The sequence below is a fragment of the Rhynchophorus ferrugineus genome, unplaced genomic scaffold (genome assembly GCF_030347505.1).
Source record: "Rhynchophorus ferrugineus isolate W39M unplaced genomic scaffold, kcgeb_rfMv2 rfM3, whole genome shotgun sequence".
NCBI lineage: Eukaryota > Metazoa > Arthropoda > Insecta > Coleoptera > Curculionidae > Rhynchophorus > Rhynchophorus ferrugineus.
This window is the reverse complement of record NW_027472582.1, coordinates 3,838,208-3,861,440: the sequence shown is the minus strand read 5'-3', so window position 1 is coordinate 3,861,440 and position 23,233 is coordinate 3,838,208. Positions and strand designations below refer to the sequence as shown.

Below are 23,233 nucleotides of genomic sequence, written 5' to 3'. Positions count from 1 at the left end.
ACCACATCGCTTGTAAAAAAATTTCGTAAGTTATCCAAACCTCCTTCTAAAAATCCTCTTCCCAGTTAGCTCCTGGTGATCTTCAAGACAAAAAATTGTTAATAATGAGGCTTTTGAATGCCGAGACAAAATGGTCAGGTGTCTGGTGGAGAAACCTCTCTAATCCCCTAGCTTCCATTATTAACAAAAAAAAATCCAAACTATTCTGCTGGAATGGTCTAGTCATTACGAATTTTCTCTTCTATAGTACTATGTATGTAATATTTATTCTATTAACTCCTTTAGGTTTTGTTTTTGGTGTTGTATGGACTGGCTCTTGACTGTCTGAACTGGAAGGCACTGTATTTCTACATGATCTATATAGAGACATTATATAATTTTAAGTATTGAGGTATCTTTATTTAGAATATAATTCTACTTAGTTTTTGCACTATTTAGGTTGCAACTGGGAATTGCATCTTTGTTAAACAGTGGTCTACCTATAATCTTCTGTTCTAAAATACAGAAAGCAAACCCAAAAGTACCAAAGAAAAAAATCTGTAATCTTTTTATCGGGGCCCCTCTGGCGGTTTGGCAGTACACTGAGATCATGGCTACGGATGTACGCTACGGTGTTTTGTGACTTAAATCCATCTTTAAATTGTCAATATTACGTCAAATTTCTTACTATAACCTTAATGTCTTCTATAATCTTAAGACATAGTAGTTCATTAGAGAAAACCAGATTAGATGCAACATTAAATCTAATCTTCGCCTAACCTAATATAATTGTTTCGTTGTTTTTAATATAAATGGTATTTTTTATGTTTGTTTAGGAAAATATTTTTTTTAACTTTAAAATTATTTCTTTATGTTTTTTTGCGTAGTTTATACGTATTTAAATATTTATGTAACATAATACATATGTAATATATACAAAATAAATGCACTGCATAAAATATTGTGATATTTAAATGTTGTGTTATATCATCATTGAATAAGTTTATTTTATATTTTAGATATTGCTGAACAAAAAATTTAGAACTCTCTAATAGGATTTTTTTCAAAAATCCTATTAGAGAGAAAGAACTATATTATAAATGCCTAAACTAAACAACGATATAATCCTTTAAGAGATAAGTTTTCTAAAATGTTATATTAAATTAAAAATATAGATACATATCACGTACGTCGTATAAATAATGCCAAATGTACGTCTTCGATGTAATCATATTTTCCGAAAAATATTGTCAGCTTAAAATATTTTAAATTATTGCTACTAGATAACGTATTTATTGCAAGTTCACAATCGAAAATTTTGATGTTTATAATCATTATCCGATATATTTTACCATAATCAACACTAACAACAATACTTTGTAATCCAAGATATTTTATTGATATTTTAGGGTGTGCTTTTTACCACCTATGGTTTATCTGGACTGGACCAACTATTTAACGTGGACTATGAACTACGGTCCTCGGCAATAAGCCTACCAAATTGCAAAGATCAACTTGAAGATAATCTCAGAAGACATCCGGTCTTATACAGCCTGGTCACTGACTTGACTAAGATCATTTTTCTCATCGGCCTCTTACTGTATAAATAATCGCAAGCATAAATTTATATCCATGCCCCAGCAGAAATCAAGTCCTCGATTATTGCAACAGTAGAAGAACGGTCCTGTCGCCTTGAAGACTGCACCAACCAAATCGATCGTTTTATTTTAGGGATTAATTTTGCAGTCAGTCGAACACTGGCGAAACCAATGCAGATTATTTTGCATTTTGATGGTTAAGTACCTACTAATGCGTAGTGACGTAAATATCTCTTGGACTTCAACCTAAAACATCGTTTGCTTCGTCTATATTTGTAAAAGTTGGCAGTTCACTTTTCTATAAACAGTGTCAAGTTTTATTTACATATTTTAAAAATTCCTAGCTAGATTACAGGCAGCTATATAAATTACTAGAGATCGAAGACCAATAAAATACATAAAAACGACTTGTATTTGATTTATTACGATTTTTTTACTTCATTTTTCGAGTTTGCGTTTTTACAGTCTTTTTTCTTCTGTTCCTCAGCGTTGTGTTGTTCGTCTTTGGAGTGAATGAAAGACAACATATCGGCCAATCGGCAGGCATACCCGTATTCATTATCACACCACGCTATGAGTTTTACGAAATTGTTGTTCAGCTGAATGCTAGCGGTGGCGTCGTACACGCAAGAACAAGTACAACCTGGAAATTTAAAAAAATGCACGTACATTTTTATTACTGAACGATTAAAAGGAAAAATGGCTAATATGACATAACAATGCTACAACAGCTGTCGGGCAGTCGCACTTTTTACTTTTTTTTAGAAAGCAATGAATACTAATCGTACATAAACGAACCAGTTAGCTAGTGACTTAGCTAGTTAATTTTTTCCATCCTTCAGGCAATTTACAGATTCCTTCTCAAAAGAAAGATGCATGTTTTGAGGCCATCCACGAATTTACCCATTTCTTGGTATCTTCATAAGAAGTGAAGCACTACTCAGACAGGTCACGGCTCATATGTCGGAACAAGTAGTAATCAGAAGGGGGAAGGTCTGGAAAATACGGCAGGTGGGCAGCACTTTCCATTTTAATGATTCCAAGTATGTTTTCACTAGTTTTGCAACATACGGTCGAGCGTTGTCATACTGAAGGATAATATCGTTGTGTCGATAGCGATCAATGAAGCTGATCCCACCAAATACAGAGAATTGACTTGAAGCCATGGATATTAGGCTTGGCCGTTGATGTTGTTGCATGACCAGGTGGTCTCCATTCTTTTTTTCGATTTAGATTATCGTAATAAACCGATTGGACTGCATCAGACCAGCATTTCGTACATACCCAAACGACTTCAATGTCTCTTGGCTTCATTTCATAAGGCGCAAAATATCGAACCCCTTGGATCATTGCCATGTTCTTCAAATGATTGGAAATTGTTTCTTGTGTTGCTCTCAACAATTCTACATATAGTTCTTGCGTTACCTTCAAATCCTCGTCTATTTTTTTGCCTGTTCAAAACATTATTTATCAGTCTCAAAATCGTCCAAACCAGTATTCGTATGCTGAAATCAAAGGAGCATGGCTGTCATAAGCTCCACACACCAATTGGTGACTTTCTGCAACTTTTTTCTACATTTTGAAGTAAACTGAAAACAATGTTGAACTAAATGGCACTCACGGAAAAGTGAAGCCTTACAGTGAAGCTTTAACATGAAATTGGTTACAAATGGACTCGATATACGGTTTAATACACATAAATACAATCTGCTGTAAATTAATTTATAGGCCAATTTATCCAAACAATTAAATTTTTCGGCTATTTCTCTATTCTCTATACAAAATTTTAGAGATTCAAGATTTTTCGAAACTGGATATAATACTACCCTACTAATTTATTAGAATTGATTCCTGACATAACTGTGATGTCTGCGATAATACTACCAACAAATGGTTGAATGAGATGAAGGAACAACGAGAGCTGAAGGTGGCAGACATGATTCTATCGAAACATTACCAAAATACCAATAAAACTATTATGCGGATCAAAATTTGAAAAGAACACTACAATATAGGATAGAAAATGCACCAAGAAAACGAAAATATTGCTATTAACTAACTTAGAAAACGTTAGTTTGACTTTAAAGTGTATTGAAATCCTTTAAACGACTTAATCAACAAGTTCTCATAAAATTAAAACAATGCATGTCAATCAATCGGTTTATTGCATACGCTGAAACTGGCCAAAATACGGTAAGCTTGCTAAACTTGTTCACTTTGGTAGACGACCTGAGGTCAAATAGTTATTAAATGTTAGCCATAAGTTACTTTGAAGCCAAAAAAAAAACGAAGAAGTTTGTTGTATATATATATATATATATTTCTCGGTAAAAAATCACAATAGCCATATTAACCGTGAAACTAAAATGAAATTGTGAACTAAGAATTGACAACAGTACCACAAGCAAATTTACTAGTAGCTTTTATCGGGTGATCTTGATAAAAATCCATATACCGGCTTATTCTAATACATTATACAAAGAATTTTTAATGAAAGAAAAACGCCCTAATAGAGACTAATACAGAGGGAAGATGCATGGTTGAAAGAATACCTAGCCAATACTGACCATGCACAGTAGAGTTCAAATAGTAAAAACTCTTTGAAAATGTAAACGTATGTCTGTAACTATGTTGTTTCAGGTAATCTTCAATCAAAATTTTATTTAAGTCCATTCAATAGTTTTGAAGAAGAAACTCAAATCAGTTTAATTGCTTAAAGAATTAGCAGCATTATCTTATACCTATAAAATCGGTGGACACTAACTGCTCCTCTGTATAACACAAAATACCACTCAACGAACACTTGGATGCGTGTTTGATGTCATCGTTTATGGCTCCGATGTCAGTTGATCGACATATGCGTATGGTGAGATCAATTACAGACACAGTGGGTATGGGTGCTCGAAATTCCATGCCTGAAACACACAAACAATTACAATAAAAGTAGAATAATAAAATAACAGAAAGTAGGAATATTGTCTTATTCATTTACTGATATTAATCTTATTATATCAGTTTTCAGTGTGATTTTTTTATTTATTGTCAAAAATGATATCCTATACCAATCGTTAATTTACTGCTAACAATTATTATTAAAATTTAAATATTATAGTCTATCCAATGACATTATATTGTTCCTTCCTCACACCTCACACCAGGTAAGTTTCCAGGGTTTCACTCTGCGGACACAGTGTCATCCATGCAGTAGCTGAAATGCCTCTCGGTTTTCATGGATGTGCAGCCTGTGTTCGTGTTTCCCACCGAACATCTTAATTTCTTCATTGACTGTAGGAATTTTCAGGTCACGATGTAAATCTTCATTGCGTACATACCAAGGTGCATCGACTGTTGTTGAGTGTTTGTTGTTTAATCTTATTCATATTGCTATCGTGGGTACAGCCCCATATCTCTATACCATATAGACATATTGGTTTGAAGACCTGAATGTAGATCAGTACCTTATTGTGAACTGGCATTTTGGATTTTCTTTCAAGGAGCCAATATAGCAGTTTATATTATAATACGAGTTTTGCAAATTTCTTTTGCAAAAGATATTTAGCACTATTTACATATGGTACTATAGCACCATTCAATTTCAATACTAGTGGCTTGTTTAGCCTCTTGTTTTGGTAAAATTAATAAAAACAGACTCAGCTCTGTTTTCTTCATTGTTTGGTCCAGTACATCAGTTTATCGCTAGTTACCTGTAGTCTCTTTAAAGATGCTTCTTCGTCTTTTCCCATTACTAACAGTGCTGTAGAATCAGCAAATGCAACCTTGTAGAAAATCTTGTATTTCTTTTAATTCACAATATTGTTCTTCCTGTTTGATCCAGCATACTGCTTTGGTAGCACTTTGTTTAATTTATATATCAAGCCCTTTGCCAAACTTGATCGAAGGCTTGTACGTGTAGAAAAACTGCAGAACATATTTGTTTTCCTTCCAAAACACCCTCAATAATATCCGTTATTCGATGGACCTGGTCGATAGTTAAATGTTTTTGTCGAAATCCAAACTTGTAGTCCGGAATTAGATTGTTTTGTTTTATTATTATACTTTTTCTCTTGAGTAATATTTTCTCTAAAGCTTTCAACACAATTATAAGTAGAGAAATAGGTCTATACAATTTGACACCATTAAGTTGTTTTTTGGTATCATAATTACTTCAGCCACTTTGCAATATGCAAGCACGTATTTCACTCTAAACGCTATACAGAAATAGAAGGCTTTACTATGACTTTTCAAGGCAATTGTTTTATTATATCTCCACTGACTAAATCAAATCCCGGTCACTTTTTTGTGTTCAGGTTTATTCTTATCTCTTTGTATGGTATGGTAATTTGTGATTTTAAGTTATCAGTACGAGTTATGACGTGGTTCTTCAGTTCGCGATTCGCAGTATAGACCACAACTAGATGTTCGGCAAAGAGCTTTGCTTCTAATTATATACAAAACAATAAATCGTGTCTCACCTGTAATTTTCCCTTTCAAATCAGGAAAAACAATTCCAATAGCGTCCCCTACGTCACTATTGGACGGAATGATATTTACGAGGGCCGCCCTTCCATATCTCCACGATTTCAATGACGGCCCATCTAGAATCTTCTGGTCTGAAGTTACAGAGCTGATGGATGTTACCAGACCTAAAATAAAATGAAACATAACTTTGATTAAATGCCAGTTTAATATTTTTAGACGCTGATGATTAATGTAAAAAGCTATTTTTTATTTTATACTAAGTACTGCGTTGGCAAGAATGTAATTTTGGGTACTTTTAATTTAAATTTGAAAGAATAAAATCGAAAGGAATACAATATAGTACATTTTGTTGTATGTTGCCTTTGTGTAAATATGCGACTCTTATGTATTTCTCAGTTTATACACAAACAAAACGTGGTAAAAAAACATCAACGAGCAGGTATAGGAATAGGAATAATATACTGCTTCCTATTGTCACATATGGGGGAGGTCCTGTTATGATTTGCTCTCATTCATATCATTGCAGGATACTGCGAATAAATAATAATCCTAATAGGAGTAGCATATTACTGCCAAACATTACCATATTCCAAGATACACAGACAGAAAGGTTCAGTCTTGGTTTGAGGAGCATCAAACATGTTTCCTGACCTGACACATTCACATACATACATGTAAATAAGCCGTTATGGGGAGTTTTAGAACAGAAAGTGAGGAGTGCATTACTATCTGCAACATCATTGAAGCAATTGGAGGATGTATTGGTACAAGAATAAAACAACATTTCATTGGAAATATTATTTTATCCAATCCCTCTATCAAAGAGTTTATTTAATAAATAGATCTTGTTTTTAATATATTTTTCTTTATTCGTTATTTCGATTCAACTATGTATTTAAAAACAAAAACCAACATAAAAAAATGTATTAAAAGTCTGAAGTAAGTCTAACAGTCGATATGTTATGTCTTGTGTCGACGTCTATTTCTTCTTCAATTAAGAGCATTTTAATTACTCAATCAATAATCAATAAACGCTTATTATCTTAGGTCCCTCATTCTATGCCATTATATGCGTAGAAATATGCACGTACAAAACAAAAATTAAATGTCACCAATCAATGTCACGTTTCTTTAGGGAGGAGGAGAATCATGCAATTCATAAATAATTTAAAAAAGAGACGAATACTACAATGCCATAATTAGACGATTAGCAAGCTTAAAACGGGAAACGTCGGTTTACGTCATCAATACGCCATTAAATTTATAGCGACTCAATGACTGACGTGGTGTCGACCAGTTAAACCACTAAGGCATACATATATCTTCCGAGATGTCTAATTTCCAAACACGAATCGTCTACATTGAATAACTTATGGGTAATGTAATCAAATAACTACTATACGTTTTGTCTTTTTTTTTTGTTATTGTTATTTTAAATGCATTCAACGCGCTCTTTATGTGCTCACTACAAAAGTGCTCACTACGAAAGTCGTGTATTTGAAGTCAGTGTCCAATCTTACCAGATGAACAAGTAGCTGAATCTCTGCCATTGCAAAAAAGGGGGATGTTTTATATTCGACTGCATATAACAGGTCGATTTAAAAGTCCCCGGCCTACCATAGTAAAATATATTTTTTGGCTAAATTAGTTTTTTTTATTCAACATAATTCCCTTCAAGGATGATACACTGATTAGAGCGACCCCCTAACTTTTCGATACCATTTTTGTAGTACGATTTGTATTATGCTTCAAAATAGGCCTCAGTTTTGGCGATCACTTCTTCATTCAACGAAAATTTCTTCCCAGCGAGCATTCTTTTGCGATCTGGGAACAGGAAATAGTTGCAAGATCTGGAGAATACGGTGGATGAAGAAGCAATTCGAAGCCGAAGTCATGGATTTTTGCCATCGTTTTCACTGACTTGTGACACAGCGCATTGTCTTGTTGAAACAGCAGTTTCTTTTTCTTCAAATGCGGTCGTTTTTCGGCGACTTCGTAATTCAAACGGCCCAATAATGCTATGTAATAGTCACTGTTGATGGTTCTTCTTTTTTCAAGATTGTCAATGAAAATTATTCCATGTGTATCCCAAAATACAGGCGCCATAACCTTGCCAGCCTACTGTGGCGTTTTCACACGCTTTAGAGGGGGTTCATCGTGTGCAGTCATCGGATGACTGTCGATTGGACTTCGGAGTAAAATTATGGAGCCATGTTTCATCCATTATCACATATTGATGCAAAAACTCGGGTTTAGTACGCTTGATCATCTTCTTCATCTTGAGTTTTCTCATACCCAAACATTCCTGAATGATATGATGTACACGTTCAGTTGATATTTTTAGAGTGTCTGCTATTTCATTTAATTTTAATTTTACGGTCATTCAATATCATTTTGTGGATTTTTTTCAATAATAACCTCTTTAGGGCGCCCACTCCGTTCATCTACTTCGGTGCTCATTTCACCACGTCTAAACTTAGCATACTAATCCTTGATGGTTGATTTTCCTGGGGCAGTGTCATCAAGCCAAGTTTTGCTTCAAGTGTATTTTTTTCCTTCAAAAAGTATATTTTATCAACACGCGAAATTCCTTTTTATCCTTTTTTCACAGTAACAAAAGTTACTTCACTCAAAATGCTATAATTCACAAACTAATGATCCGACAGCTATCAAATTTATACTCGCATCTTTTGAGGGTTAGGGCTAACTAAAAGACGTATGGATTTAATTCTAGTAGCGCCATTTATGTGTCAGGCCGGATACTTTTCAATTTGCCTGTTAATAACAGTAAGCACGCATACGAATTATCGGCAAGTAACGAAATACAGATGCCAAAGATTTAGTTTTGGTTTAGTGACGTCCTATTTAGTTATTTGTAGTGTTATATTATGATATTTGAGAAAAAACGGAAATATAAACGTCATTGGATGGATGCGAGGGTGAAAAGGGCAAAGTGACCCAGTAATTAAAATCTAGCTAAGTATGATATAGGACATACTCGTTAGCTATCTCTCTTTTATTCAGCGATCCCAATTAGGGCATATAATTATAAAAAGTATATTTCACATTTTACATACATAAATAAAGAAACTTCACTTTTTTTCTAAAGTACTAAGAAACATAAAATGATCCTTTATATTTTCTAACAGTAGAAATTCTGTTCTCTACTAATCCTCAAGAAATTTTTAAAAAACTTTTGAGAAATAAGTGTTAAAGAGATTAAAAGTATTTCGTATCAAGTACATTATTACAGAAAAAGTTAATTTTACTAAAGACATAAATATTAATTTAAAAACTCGTTAAATGATATATACAGTACAATGTTATTAATATTTATATTGTAATTCTCCATATACCACCAAGACAGCCAATGAATGTTCTTATTTTTAAAAAAATCATAGTTACCTTCTCGTATTCCGTACTTTTCATGAACGATTTTAAGAACAGGCACCAGACAATTCACGGTAGAAGATGCAATGGACAGCACCTTGAAAATACATTGTATGAACAGTCGATATTCGCAAATAAAAACGGTTTCGATCGAACGCCAATTATGGTGAAATGGTGTCCCAATCAATGCCTTTGGTTAAGGTCGATGCATAAACCTTCAATGAATCGAAATTTTAGTCTAGCATAGGTGACTCACCTATACTAGATTATAAATATTTACTACAAAAAGAACAAAGAAGAGCTAAAGTTTATTATATTAAGCGTTGTGCTTAATTATAGCCATATTAATATATAATACTACTATTGCTTATTTTAGTTATTTCCATAATATCCATGGAGTTAGATTAAAATATGAAGCACCAAAAGAAATACAAGGGGTACCCGGAAAATATTTTCCAGTATTTACATTATTTTATTATTATATTTTTTAGGAAAAAAAAATAATATTCAAGAAAACGAAAAAATATATTCAAAGTATTGGCCATTTGATTCTATACATCTTTTCCATCTCTCAGGCATTTTATAACTTTTTCGAAATTGGCGAAGTATTGTTCTACGCGTGTCCCATTAATGCAAGAAGTTGCCAGTCGAACTGGACGAGTGCTGTGTGGCCCATTCTAGATGTTATTGGATCAATGCATGCTGTAAATTGATAATTTGTAGGTAGCGATTACTATTAACTGTGTCTCCAGATTTCAACAGTTCGAAAATACACCACGCTATTCTGGTCCCCCCAAAGAATTGTCTTTCGACCAAAACGATTTGGCCTTGGTGTCGATCGGCCGGCTTCGCCAGGTGATTACTATAATTTTTTCAAAATAAATCCAGTTTTCATCAAGATTTTTCGATTTTCCATTTGCCTGCCATTCAATTGATGTGGCCCATCTTTTGAGGGTTCCCCAATGCTCGTAATCGATCACTAATCGTTTTTTGGGCCTTATTTAACGCTTACCAATTGATTTTGAGTTTGGGTTGTGTTCTTGCACTTTCACATCTTCAAACTTCTTCTTGCACATCGAAATCACCATTTTTGAATTTTCGAAACCACGCCTCACATGTTTTTGAGGTGAGGGCATACCCACCGTAAGTTTCTGCCAATAAACAATGACTTTCAGCGACTTTCTTCTCTTGATTAAATAAAAAAGTAATTCGTACTGAAAAGGCACTTTTTCAGGCACAAAACTTGAAATTTTTAAAGAGGTACAAACCTATGACTTTGTTACTTTCACAAAATATAATACGTATAAGTTTAAAACTTGATATCTGTTGAATAAAATGGCATATGTGTCAAATCATAACATTGCCTACATAATCCTAGCGAAATGTGTTAGAAAAACTGCAAATGAATTTGCTGTAGAGCTGGTTTATCAAGGCGTGAACGAAACTACGTTTAAAATTAACGTCAACTTATTAATTCCTGATTTTGTAAAATTAGTTACCTGATCTTTTACATTATATTTACATTCATTTACACCGAAAATGTAAACAGGGACATCACGCGTTGAATACGCCAAGACGGCCTTCTTTACAGATCCCTGTATGAACGACTTGGCTTTATCCGACGTCAGATGATGTTCTCCGCAGTCGGCGACATAATCAGCATTATTTTTTATCCAAGGTATCTGTAACAAGCCATGAATTATATACAAATTAGTTTCCTTCATTCAAGCTTTATTCCTTTTAATTTTAGAGAACAGTTTTTTTAATCTACATATAAGGAAACATTGTGTAAAACAAATATACTTCATTACGTGTTTATGTGTTATTATGTCGTTATTTTATAACATTAGTCCGGAAGGCAACAGGTCGGTAAACTAGTAAGTCTGAAAAATAATCCTCATCAAAAAAAAAATACGAGAAAGTGAAAGGTAATCATGTTGATATCTGAAAGTTGCCAGGATAGTAACAAAGCGTAACATATATATAATGGTGAGTAAAAATATCAATAACATCTTAAGAATACGTTTGAAATTGAACATGTTGCTCTATATTCCTCAGAATGTATTCAGAATACAAAAAAACAATATTCAAAAACAGACAATGCACCTCATCAAAATGTATGACGTCACCGCGTTACAATGTTGTCACATCAACTTTCATTCTTGGTTTACAATGTTTGCCGATTTATAATCTCTAATTATTATCACTAATGCTCTAAAGATTTCTGTAGTCTTTTGATAACAGGGTCGACCAGTACCAATACAAATCGATTTTTATAGGCTGATTCGGTTATATGTTCCTTTTTAACTGGCTTACTAGTAAAATGAGACAGAATAATCCCCCGCAAACGTAAAATAATGTAATTGACAATATAGCAATATTGACGTGCATTAACTGTTTTATTCGAATGACTATATATTGAAATGATCAATACCTTGAAATATTCCACCAAATAATATTAAAGCGTTTTTAGAAACGTATGTTGATGCTTCTCCGTCATATCCCAAATGTCGGTTTTGGTTTAAACAATTTGGTGAGGTGGTGATTTTGACATCAACGACAAAGAGGCATAAAGTAAGATCAAAAAGTTCAAAGGAAATGAATTACAATACTTAGTGGACGACAATCCAGATCAAACTCATAAAAAAATTAAAAAATTTAAAGAGTTTCAAAAGATCCAAAAGTAGAACTTTCTCAAAAATTGTCGAACTTAGCCAGAAAGCCTTGGTACAAAAATACTATTTTTCTGGGGCGTAATGTGACGATTCCAAACGCAAAAAGTCATGGGTTAGTTTAAAAGAGCCATCCGCATCATTACTAAAGTGGAATATTCATGATAATAAAGTTTTGTTATGAATATGTTGATATCAGCAAAATATAAAATATTACGAAGAACCGCCAAGAACTGTGAACGATTCACCATTGCATCTTCCAAGAGTAAGTTCTGTTACACTCAGTATACTCACTAGACTGTCTAATAATAGTATTCAATATGAACGGAACAGGATAAATAGAAACAATAATCAATAAGGAAAGTTTAACGTAATGTAATTTTGGTCACAAACAATGTAAAACATTCAGTAAAAGAACAAAGGAATATATTATATAATCATTTTTGCTTAATAAATGCCTACTAATAAGCTAATAGAAGAAAAATATTTATCAAATTTAACTGAAAACCTCTTAGCAGATACGTTTGAACGCATGCATTTATTCATTAATATTACTAAACCAAATGAAATCACGACATCAATCATCGACCAAGTGCACAGAGTAATAGCGTTTGTTGAAAAGGAATTTACTGAAAAGAAATCCTGTCCTGCAATATTGCAATATTGCCTGCCAATCGAAAGTATTGGTTTATCAATTATATAGCCAATTCGGACCTATGGGGTGCAAATATGGGGTTACACTAAAACATTAAACCATCCAGTAACCACAACGAAGCCAAAACAAAGTCCTACAATTAATTTCCAATTCATATCGCTACGTAATCAACAAAGAGCTGCACGATGACCTCAAAATCAAATGTATTTACGAAATGTTCCAACTTAAAACATTTTTTTATAACTTTTTTATTAGATACACTTACTACAATCTTAATTTACTATAAATTAATTACTACTTTTCCTATATACGCGGATTAATTCACAAGCAAGACAATATGTATTCCTGAATTATAAAATTATAACAACTTATAGTTATAGTTTACACTAAAAGTTCGTATGGTTTTGTTCGCTTCAATCTCCTGATATCCTGCATGCTGTCCAGCAGTTGTATTGCTTCCACGTTAGTATGATTAGATAGATGAATGAGATAGTAGATGAAGAGATTACTAACTCTTTTCGTGTTCTTCGTTGGTTACGTAACGATAGGCGTTGGTAATCAAACGAAGAATCTTGTTTTGACAGCGTTGTATGACTAGTTGATTTGAATTTTTATGCAACCCCATATTTGTACCCCATAGGTTCAAATTGGCTTCATAATTGTATTATAGATCGACCTTTTTGATTTTAGATCAAGTTGAGAATATCCTCCGACTAACCAGTGTAGTCGTTTTATTTCGGTTCTAATGTATTTTTCTTTTTGTCTAACGTGATGTTTTCAATTTAATCTACCGTCAAGATGGATTCCGAGGCATTTAGCTGATTCTGCTTAAGGAATCGGGCACCCATTTTGTGATATAATTAAGCTTATATTATTTCGCCGCAATGCAAAATTAACGTGGACAGATTTGGAGCTATTAAGTTGAATTTTCCATTATTTCGTCCATTTGTAGATTTTGTTGACTGCCACTTGCACTTTTTCTATTGCCCTAGGCAGAGATATATCTTTTGTCATAATAATTGTGTCATCAGCAAAGGTTCCAAGTGGTGTTTCTTTGGTTGTTGGAATTTCAGCAGTGTAGAGCAGATATAGGACTGAATCCTAAGACGCTACCTTGTGGAAGTCCAGCCGAAATAGTTTTAAATGTCGAGAACGATATTTCGTGCGATACTCTGATAGATAAATTTTCTTCCGAAAAGATATGACTTCAGCAATTGACAATAGTTACGCAGTAACAATTTACTCATCTTACAGATTAATCCCAAATGCCAAACTCGATCAAAAACTTGTAAGACATCCAGGAATATTGCAGGGCAGTATTTCCTTTCCTCAAACGCTTTTAGCCGCAGTTTCTCTGTGCACTTGTTGGATTGTCGAAGGGTGATTTCGAAAACCTAACTGGAAATCTGGTACTATTACAAAATTTTTAATACGTTTAAATATTAGTTTCTCAAATAGCTTTAATATTGCAAGTAGTAGCGAAATAGGCCTGTAAAATTCGACTTGTTCTGCAGGTTTGTCAGGTTTTTTTGAGCATAATTATTGGTGCCACCCTTAAACAACTTAAAACAAGAAATAATGTTACTAAACTATAGCAACGTAGAAGCAATACAGTTACTGGACAACATGCAGGAAATCAGAAGCCACACGAACTTGTACAGAGTATAGGTGTTTAACCTAAACTTAAACTTAAGTAGTTTAATTTTATTTTAATTTGGTATTAATGCAAGTACAACAGAACAATAGTAATAAATTATTTTGTAAATTAAGATTATGTTAAGCAGTCTAATGTAAAATATAACTATTTAAAAAAATAAAGATATCATGAACTGTAATTTTAAATATGATGATTCTTTGATATTATAATGAAACCTAATGATGTAACAGATATTAAAACATTTCTCCTGATAAAGAAAAAGACACCAAATTACCTTTTTGATATCAGTTTCTCTGAATACGGGAATTTTCAACTTGTTTATAATGACGTGCTTATCGTCGTGACACACCTCGCCATAAAATCGGCCATGGCTCGAGTCGTACTTGAACAAATAGGCCAGGTACTTCGTGGGGTCGTCGCCGGGACTGTTTATTCCCACGGGAATGATTTTGTTCGGATATCGTTCGATCATAGCTCTTAGCAACGAGCGACCTCTTTTACCGAAACCGTTTATGCCCACTTTAGCCATGTCGCAGCACTGATAATTTAATAATTTAAGGTCGTACCATATCCGATATTATCGATCCGAAATAATTTTGGACATTTACATTGAAAAATTTCGTTCTTAATGTCAAAAACAGCTGTTTTATGACTAAAACGTCAATATACAATCAGTAATAAAAGGCCACAGGGAAGTGAACGAGATGTCGAATTAGATTGGTTCGTTCTGCGCACGCGCACTTTGACAATCTACATCATGTGCGTATATTTGCCAATTATATGGTTATGTTTTCACTGACTGTGATAGTTTATAAACATAGAATAAAGAAATTTAGAAGTGAAACTTATATGGAAAAATTGGGTCCCACGTTTAAGCTTGTTGGAATCCCCGTTATGCGGCCAAATGTAAATGAAAAATGCAACAGCTCTGTGTGTGTTTCTCTCTCGTTCGGCCTCGGTATTAATAATTCTAACCTAAGCAGTTAACTGCCATTTTTAAGTGATATAATTTGTATTGTTTATTTACGTCAAGTTTTTCGGTACGTGTTTTTATATATATTTGACAATTACTTTAGATTATTTTGTGTATTTTAATGTATTAGTGTAATAAAAAGGAAACCCTAAGGGGGTCTCCTTAAGCCGTAAACCTGATTTCTCCAATGGAAGCTGCCACTGAAATTGATAACAACCTGAGTCCTAAAAAGGCTCCTGGAATTTCACTAATATTTCACGAATATTTCACCTGGGCTTTTGAAAGAGCTGACACGAAAAGACATCATGATGTTGACATACATATTCAGTATCTGTTTGAGACCGAAATATGTTCCGGATTGTTTTAATATCGATCGGATATCGATAAGCAGGATCTTGCAGAAGATATAATTAGAGATAAATAAAGATTAGGAACATGAGTAACAAATAGAGTGTTAACTTAATACATTTTCAGAATTGTTTTGCGTTTCAGCAGGAAGGCGCTGAGAACGTCATTTCGTTGAATTTCATTGGTTAGTTTAAATTACCATTACAGGGAGCTATAATAAAAATATTTTATTAGGAAAACATTTCATTGGTTGAGGATTTCATACGTGTCATGTGACCAACCTCCGACGTAACATCCTACTGGCCAATTAAATTTGATATAAAAATATATAAAAATACTATATAAATACAAATATTATAAACTATCAATAATCATAAACATAAAATAAGATGTATTAAAGTTTCTTTTTTGTTTCTTCATACTGAAAGCAGAGAAACAGATGAAAGTCTGTTAATATTTTACTTACTTGTTCAACACAAAAATGTATTGTGTCAAGTTATAATTGTGGAGCGGATAATTAAAACCGTCAAATTGTATGATATACGACAAAATGGAGAAAACATACCAAAAAACAAGACTTTAAAGAATAGAAACAAAAAATTAAAATGTATGACATATATCAAAATTACTGCTGTGCTCTTATTATGGTAAAATCGAGGAGTTATTAACAATATAATAAAACAATCATGAGATAGTTCTCTTGTCTATAATATCAAGCTCATCTTAAGCTCTAATTATAAGTATCTTAACGAATATACATTTGTTTCAAGTAAATGAACCACTTCAACATAATTAAATCTTTAATTGATAGTACTCTACAAACAACTTTATAAAGGGTATGAAAAAACTTTTCATGCAGTATAACTACAATTACCTTCAATGTGATTTTGCTATCGGACAATTTGGACACATTTTAATTTTAAAGCGCGGGCAATACTTTAATGATTTCTTCTGTTGTATTTCTGAAAATAACAATATATATGAATACAAATGCTCTATATAAATAATTGGATACGTGCATATAAAAACAATGCTAAATCACACACACAGTCTTAATTCAGCTAACTTGGGCTGCTTCTTCCAATGAAAACGACGTCTGGTTTTTATTTTCGCGCATAATCTGGATACGTAACACTTTTGAGAACGAACATGCGTTATAATCAAATAATAGTCATTATAATTAAGACACAAAAGTGCCGATCGTATTCAACGTCAGATACACAAAAATGACATCATAAACAAACCATAGAAACAAACAATCAGGTTATAGAAATTAGCCAATCAAATGCCTTTGTGGAGAAATGCAAAAGAACCAATAAAAAAGTGGTCTCAGAGCCAGTATTCGTTGGACCACCCAAAACATTTCCTCAATTTTCTCTGTTTAAGTAAAACCTCTATACATACTCTATGATTAAGATTAAGATAAGTAAAATAAATTAATTACAGAAGACACTTTTCAATAAAACAATAATCTAACATATTAATAAGCGATCTAATAATGCTGCAATGTACAATGACATTGTTGTTATTAAAAAAATGCAATCTAATAATTCTACAATGTACAATGACATTGTTGTTACTAAAAAAATAATGCAAACTTTAAACATAATGTATCAAATGCCATACTATCTAAACAAAAGCAATCAAAAGAAAATTACTAAAGTTTATGTTTATCATTTAACTTAACTGCCATCTATTATAAGTAATCTCAAATTTTCGGTCGCTTTTTTATAACTACTTATAGATTCCTACGTTAAAAAGTAAAACGCAATATATACCTAAACTACATGGGGTCAAATTCATATTAAACAAATTTCCAACGACATCATTACGTATTTGTAGATCCTAATAATACACACGATATAAATTAATACCGCAATGTCACAACGTATATATGGTAATATTCGATTGTTGTCGTAACAGCAGACAAAACGTGATCATTATTCCTTTCATTAGGAAATACGTGATATACTGAGTGTGTTCGAAATAGTATTCCATGTTAAACAAGTGACGTTGTAAGTTTTTCAAAAAATAGATCATTGTATCATGTTTATGTTTTGAATTTTACAAACTTAATAACATACATAAACACATACTAATGTAGGAATTTTTTCACGGCATTTCTTCAAAGTTTAGTTGTCAAAGAAACATACCTTCTAATCGATACACCAAATACATAGTTGCATTATGTGTTTCAATGGCGGTTTGTATAGTAGGTTTTGCACTTAAAGAGCAAATTGAATGGTTTTACACTAAATTACTTACAGTTTTTCGCCACGTCAGCTCAGCAGTGACATTATAAACAAACGTCTGATTATTTTAGATGAAAACCTGAAAGTTTTAGTGAAAATTTCGTACGTGTCTTTGAAATTTGAGCTTTTCCCTCGATTTCCCCCCTTCCCCCCAACAGATCTGGATTTGGTTCCAATGGGACCACCTCGGAAGTGTACTCTATAATATATATATAATATATCTATAATCTATAATATATATGTATAATATATATTAATATATATATATATATATATATATATATATATATATATATATATATATATATATATTAATATATATTATACGGTTGCTGTTAATAATTAATTAATATAAGACTAACTAGCAAATTCATTATTTTCTGAAGACCAATTTGGTTACAATATCTTCCTTCTGATATCAAGACCTGCACACAAAAAGCTAATTCAGACAGTAATTCAATAACAATAATTGCTGAGTTCAATTGAGGTTGATGGCGCAAAAATGGATGTAAATTTAACGAGGAATATTTTGTGGCGTCATATTGTATGACTACTTAAAATTTACCGTTACGCACTTTACTATGAAAAAAAATTGCAATGAATTCTTTTGTTCTCCGAGACAATCGGCGAATGTCAATGTTTGCAGTCACCTTCGACCTTTTATTTAAATTCGAATCTTTGTCGCAATAATTCGTAGGGGAGGGAGGTGCAAGACAGGGAAACTAAAGTTCAAAGCATAATATACTGTATTATTGTTTAGTTTCATAAACATATTTATTATTATATAAAATTATCTTTTTGCTCGTCTCTAATTAGACTAGCAAATGCCACAACATCAGACAAAATAATCAGTCATTATATTGTAAAAAGTAAGAGAAGGCATATCTTCCCCTTTTGCCTCATATACCGGGGAAGACGGGGTATAGAATTCCCATACTAATTGGAACACACAAACATGCATCACTTCATAGTAATCATCGTCAAATACTGCGTAGCCACACTGTGGCCATATATGACAATTCGATCAAGCGATCCAACCTTCAGATGATTAATATGATTTTTATTACTTGAAATTATCAGGTGCTTACATCATGCTGATTAGACAATCTATTGGTAAATTCGATGGTTCTGACATTTCTCGATAAAAAGTAACACCTTTCCACTAGCATTATTGAGTTATTCGGTATATATAGACGCCAACCAACACTCAAAAGTACACCTTCAACATTCACTACTACACGAATTTACTGAAAATGCCATTTTGAACCATTTCAGCATCGCAGTTTTACCACTTATTGGTCAAAAAGAAGAGTTCTCTGTAACGTATTGTGACTAGTGATGAACGGCAGATCTACTGCAACAATTCCTACCGCAAGAAATTTTAAATTAGTACAGAGAAGCTATCTTCATCAATACCGAAGAGGAATATTCATGACCATAAAGTTTTACGGTTCATATGGTTGAATAAACAAGGTGTAGAATATTACGAACTGCTCAAACATAATAAAAACTATGGCAGCACTGTGGAGTTCTACCGTAACCAGCATACTTACCACATATAACGCCTTCTGATTACCACTTGCTCAGATCGATGCCCCAAAACTAAATAGCATAGAGAATCGAAATTGTCAACAAAATTATCAGTAATCACTATTTTTACTCAATAATTAACTAGTTAAAGTTTTGTGTAGTTAGTTAAGTAAGTTAGTTACTATATAAGAAAATAACTATATTAAAGTAATATCTATCATATCATTAAAGAAGTAATTTTAACTTAACTATGTTGAAATGATATTTACACAAATTTAATAAAAAACAAATTATTTTCTTCTTTACTAATTTTAACTGTAAGCGGTTTTAATTATTGCGGTACCAGAACAAAAAAAATGTTAAGGTGTAACGAAACACCAAAAATTATTGTCTTTTTCATATTACACTACTCTTTTTCTATACATTTTTTTTTTAATTTCAGGAATTTAGTATATATTTAAGGTAAAGTTGATAACCACCAATCTTCCATTAAATTGAATTTCATATACCGATATAAATCGTAGAAAACTGTTTGACAGTTCTGTTTTACGATTATGTTTTAAATTAAAAACATAATCACATTACATTTAGCGTTTCTATAAAATAATTAATGTTTTTTTTTCTAGAATATTTATTAAAAATAAGGTTGTATATAAAACGCTAACTTCAATCCTAACTTCAGTGAGGTTGACTGATATCTTGTCTATTCTATTACTCAAAATTAAAATGCACTTGCCAATTACGTGTTCGATTAATAATTTAAAACCTTACCTAACTGTTCTACTAATATCATGAGGATTATAAGACATTTAGGCCTATTCAGTAAAAAATAAAAAGTGGGATCCTGCGCATAGAAAATAAATTTTAACTATTTTGTTTTTATCCAAATTTCACAAATTGCCTAACATAACCACTTTTCAAAAGTTATGATCACAAATATGTGCAAACTGAATTATAAATCCAGCTATATATAAGATCTGCTTTTGGTTAAATTGGAATCAATGATTCATAGCAATGTAACTAAGAGTTTACTGGCACTCTTGCGTAAAATAGATTAAATATTTCAAGTCAATCCATTTACTACTTTCCAAGTTTTGCGGTTTTAAAAAAAGATAAAATTCCGCAATTTTGTTATTTGTTTATACCATAACCTTATTTCTTTACGTTATCAAAGTAATTGTATTTGTGATGTCGTTGATTTATTTATATCTACATAATAAAATCATCTATGGTGGTCCCGGAAATACTACATCATATACGCATTAAACTGGTTTGTTTTCAAACACATGAATTCTGAGGAACTTTAGTATTCCATTGATGTTTTCGAGTCATTCACAGTTTGGGAATGTTAAAATTAAGATGAAAGTATTTGTAAAATTCAATATAATACAATCTAATTTATTTTAGTCATGTTCTTTAATTGTACTGGGTAAAGTCGTGCTAATTTTTCAGATATTTTTCATTATTATTCATAACTGCCATCCAATATTATTTATCAGGCCTAAAGGATTTAGAATTGATCGTGTTATTGTATATTAAAACGCATTGGATACATTCGTAACCAACTTCATAGGCTTCGCTTTTCAGTGCGTGCCTAGTATTCCATCGAAGTGTGAACAGTGCGTTGAATATGTTTGAAGTTGTACCTATAGTCATAGAGAACTAGAGATTTAACTTCATAGGAAATTTTGCCGAAATTACCTGTTTTATTCGCTATGCTAAGAGCCGCGACGGAATCTGATTGGTTCATTTCATTCTATGGTTTGTTTATTTTGCACGCCATTTTCAATGTACCCTATATAGAGAACAATGTAGTTAGCTTTTTATAACGTTTATACATTAAATTATTATTTAATTTTATTACTATGTACAAGTCGGAGTTGAAATTCAATCCCGTTCTAGGAAGTGTCTTGTGCGGATGCACAGATAGTGAGGAAATGCATCATCGTTTTCCTTTAAAAAGCGTTCTTTAAGAAATGAGTAGAAAACATAAGAAATCCTAAACTAGTTGGGTTAAACATGAAACAGATTTATTATCGTTACCTTGTGAGACATTTTTGTGATACATTTAAACTTTCTTTAAGTACTTATGAACAATTTAGTGATGGTGAAAATAATATCACGAGCCCAGAACATATACAAATGGAAGTGGATTAAAATCAAAATTATTGATAAGATAAAGTATAAGGTAAATTGAAGGACTTAATTATAACTTCAATCCAGATGTTCCTATAAAAGCAAACAAAGTTTTACGTTGTACCGTAGTGTACATCTCAGGTTATTTAGTAAAAGTTTTTAAAAAAGAAATGAAGTATGATTTTTGTTTACATACAATTATGAATAAATCAGTAGACCCACAAATTGAGACTGATTATATAGAGGCAAGGCAATATCTCGTTCCCCAGACTCTAACAAAATTGTTTTAATATACTGTCAGTAGGTCTTTGAGCTATATCTTATTTTATTCGTCGGTAATATAACAAAATTTTTAATCAAAATATTAAAATATTTAATTTTTATTAAAATTTTCAAAACTTGTAACCGAACGAGCCTGTCAAAGTCAAAAAATCAAAAATATAAATAAATTTTCATAAAAATCAAATTACTAGAATGGCCCATTGTGGCTCCCTCTGGATGTTGGGCAAAGCAAAACTTTGCGCCAGAGTCCCCTATTGAGTTGCATCTCTATTACTCTATGCCTATAATCTATACATTTTTGTACATATGTCATCAAAATGTTTAATATATTGCCTGTCCCAATTTGTAAATTTGCTTTAGAATCATACATTTTCCTTATCATTTTATTCTATTTAAAAAGAGACACAATGCTGTCTGATCAGTTCGAACGTGTAACCGAACAAGCCTGTCAAAGTCGTCCGGTTATCAAACGTATGCAAAATTCTTCAAAGCAATAGTGATACGACGTTATAAAACGACAAACATTATTTTAATGCTTTGCTTGTTTTGCTATCAAAGTTCAAATCGCTATCTATTATTACTCTGATTAAAAATTCCGAAGCCAGACAGAACAGATTGCATCCATAATCAGTTACTTTGAACAGGAACGAGATAATGGAGGTTCTCTCTTGCCAGTAAAATTCGTTCAAGTTCGAGAGGTAAGCATTTTTACTGTTAAATACTAAGTTACTCCGAATTTAGTGAAAATATTTTCTAGCGTGTTCCAGCTGCACTGAATATTAGTATGGACACGGTCACGTAAATATCTCAAAAATTGAAAAATATGATCTTGAATTCACCGAAAAAAAACCCTCCTCATACGAAGCGGGTGACGAATCAAGATTAGCTTGACGTTAGCTTTATCAGAGATTAAATATATAAAATATATAAAAACAGTGACTAGTTTTTTAATACAAACATAATTTAGTACAATTATTTTATTGGAAACTGTTAGTCTGAAAGTAGGAATGTATTTGTTAACTCAGTTAAAATTATTTCAGACACAATGGCTAAGTAATAGTATGAAAAAATAAAAGGCTGACAAGTGCAAGATGATTTGGATGAAAGAGCAACAGTCCTTATAAGAGGATATTATGCTCGTATCTTTTAAAATTATAAAGTAAAAAATAAACTAACTAAGAAGCACATTTGAGACATATCTTGGAAAAAATTAAGGAATAACCCTAGGTAACTGACTCTTTTCTCTAAAACTACTGTGTTTAATGACTTTGAATGACGTGAA

At 32.3% G+C, this 23,233-nt stretch overlaps 1 protein-coding gene and 1 long non-coding RNA gene across 2 annotated transcripts; one reads left to right on the top strand and one right to left on the bottom strand.

The window, feature by feature from the left end:
- Window positions 1-1,699: 1,699 nt before the first annotated feature.
- Window positions 1,700-15,066, bottom strand: LOC143192505 (uncharacterized). Its single transcript, XM_076397899.1, has 6 exons — window positions 14,705-15,066; window positions 10,946-11,128; window positions 9,462-9,543; window positions 6,050-6,220; window positions 4,319-4,492; window positions 1,700-2,220 (listed from the first exon to the last, which is right to left on the bottom strand). The coding sequence occupies exons 1-6, from the start codon at window positions 14,957-14,959 to the stop codon at window positions 2,000-2,002; spliced, it is 1,086 nt and encodes a 361-aa protein (XP_076254014.1). The 5' UTR covers window positions 14,960-15,066; the 3' UTR covers window positions 1,700-1,999.
- Window positions 15,067-22,506: 7,440 nt separating this feature from the next.
- LOC143192518 (uncharacterized) lies at window positions 22,507-22,886 on the top strand. Its single transcript, XR_013004792.1, has 2 exons — window positions 22,507-22,649; window positions 22,709-22,886. It is a non-coding gene; the product is annotated as an uncharacterized LOC143192518 (long non-coding RNA).
- Window positions 22,887-23,233: the final 347 nt, after the last annotated feature.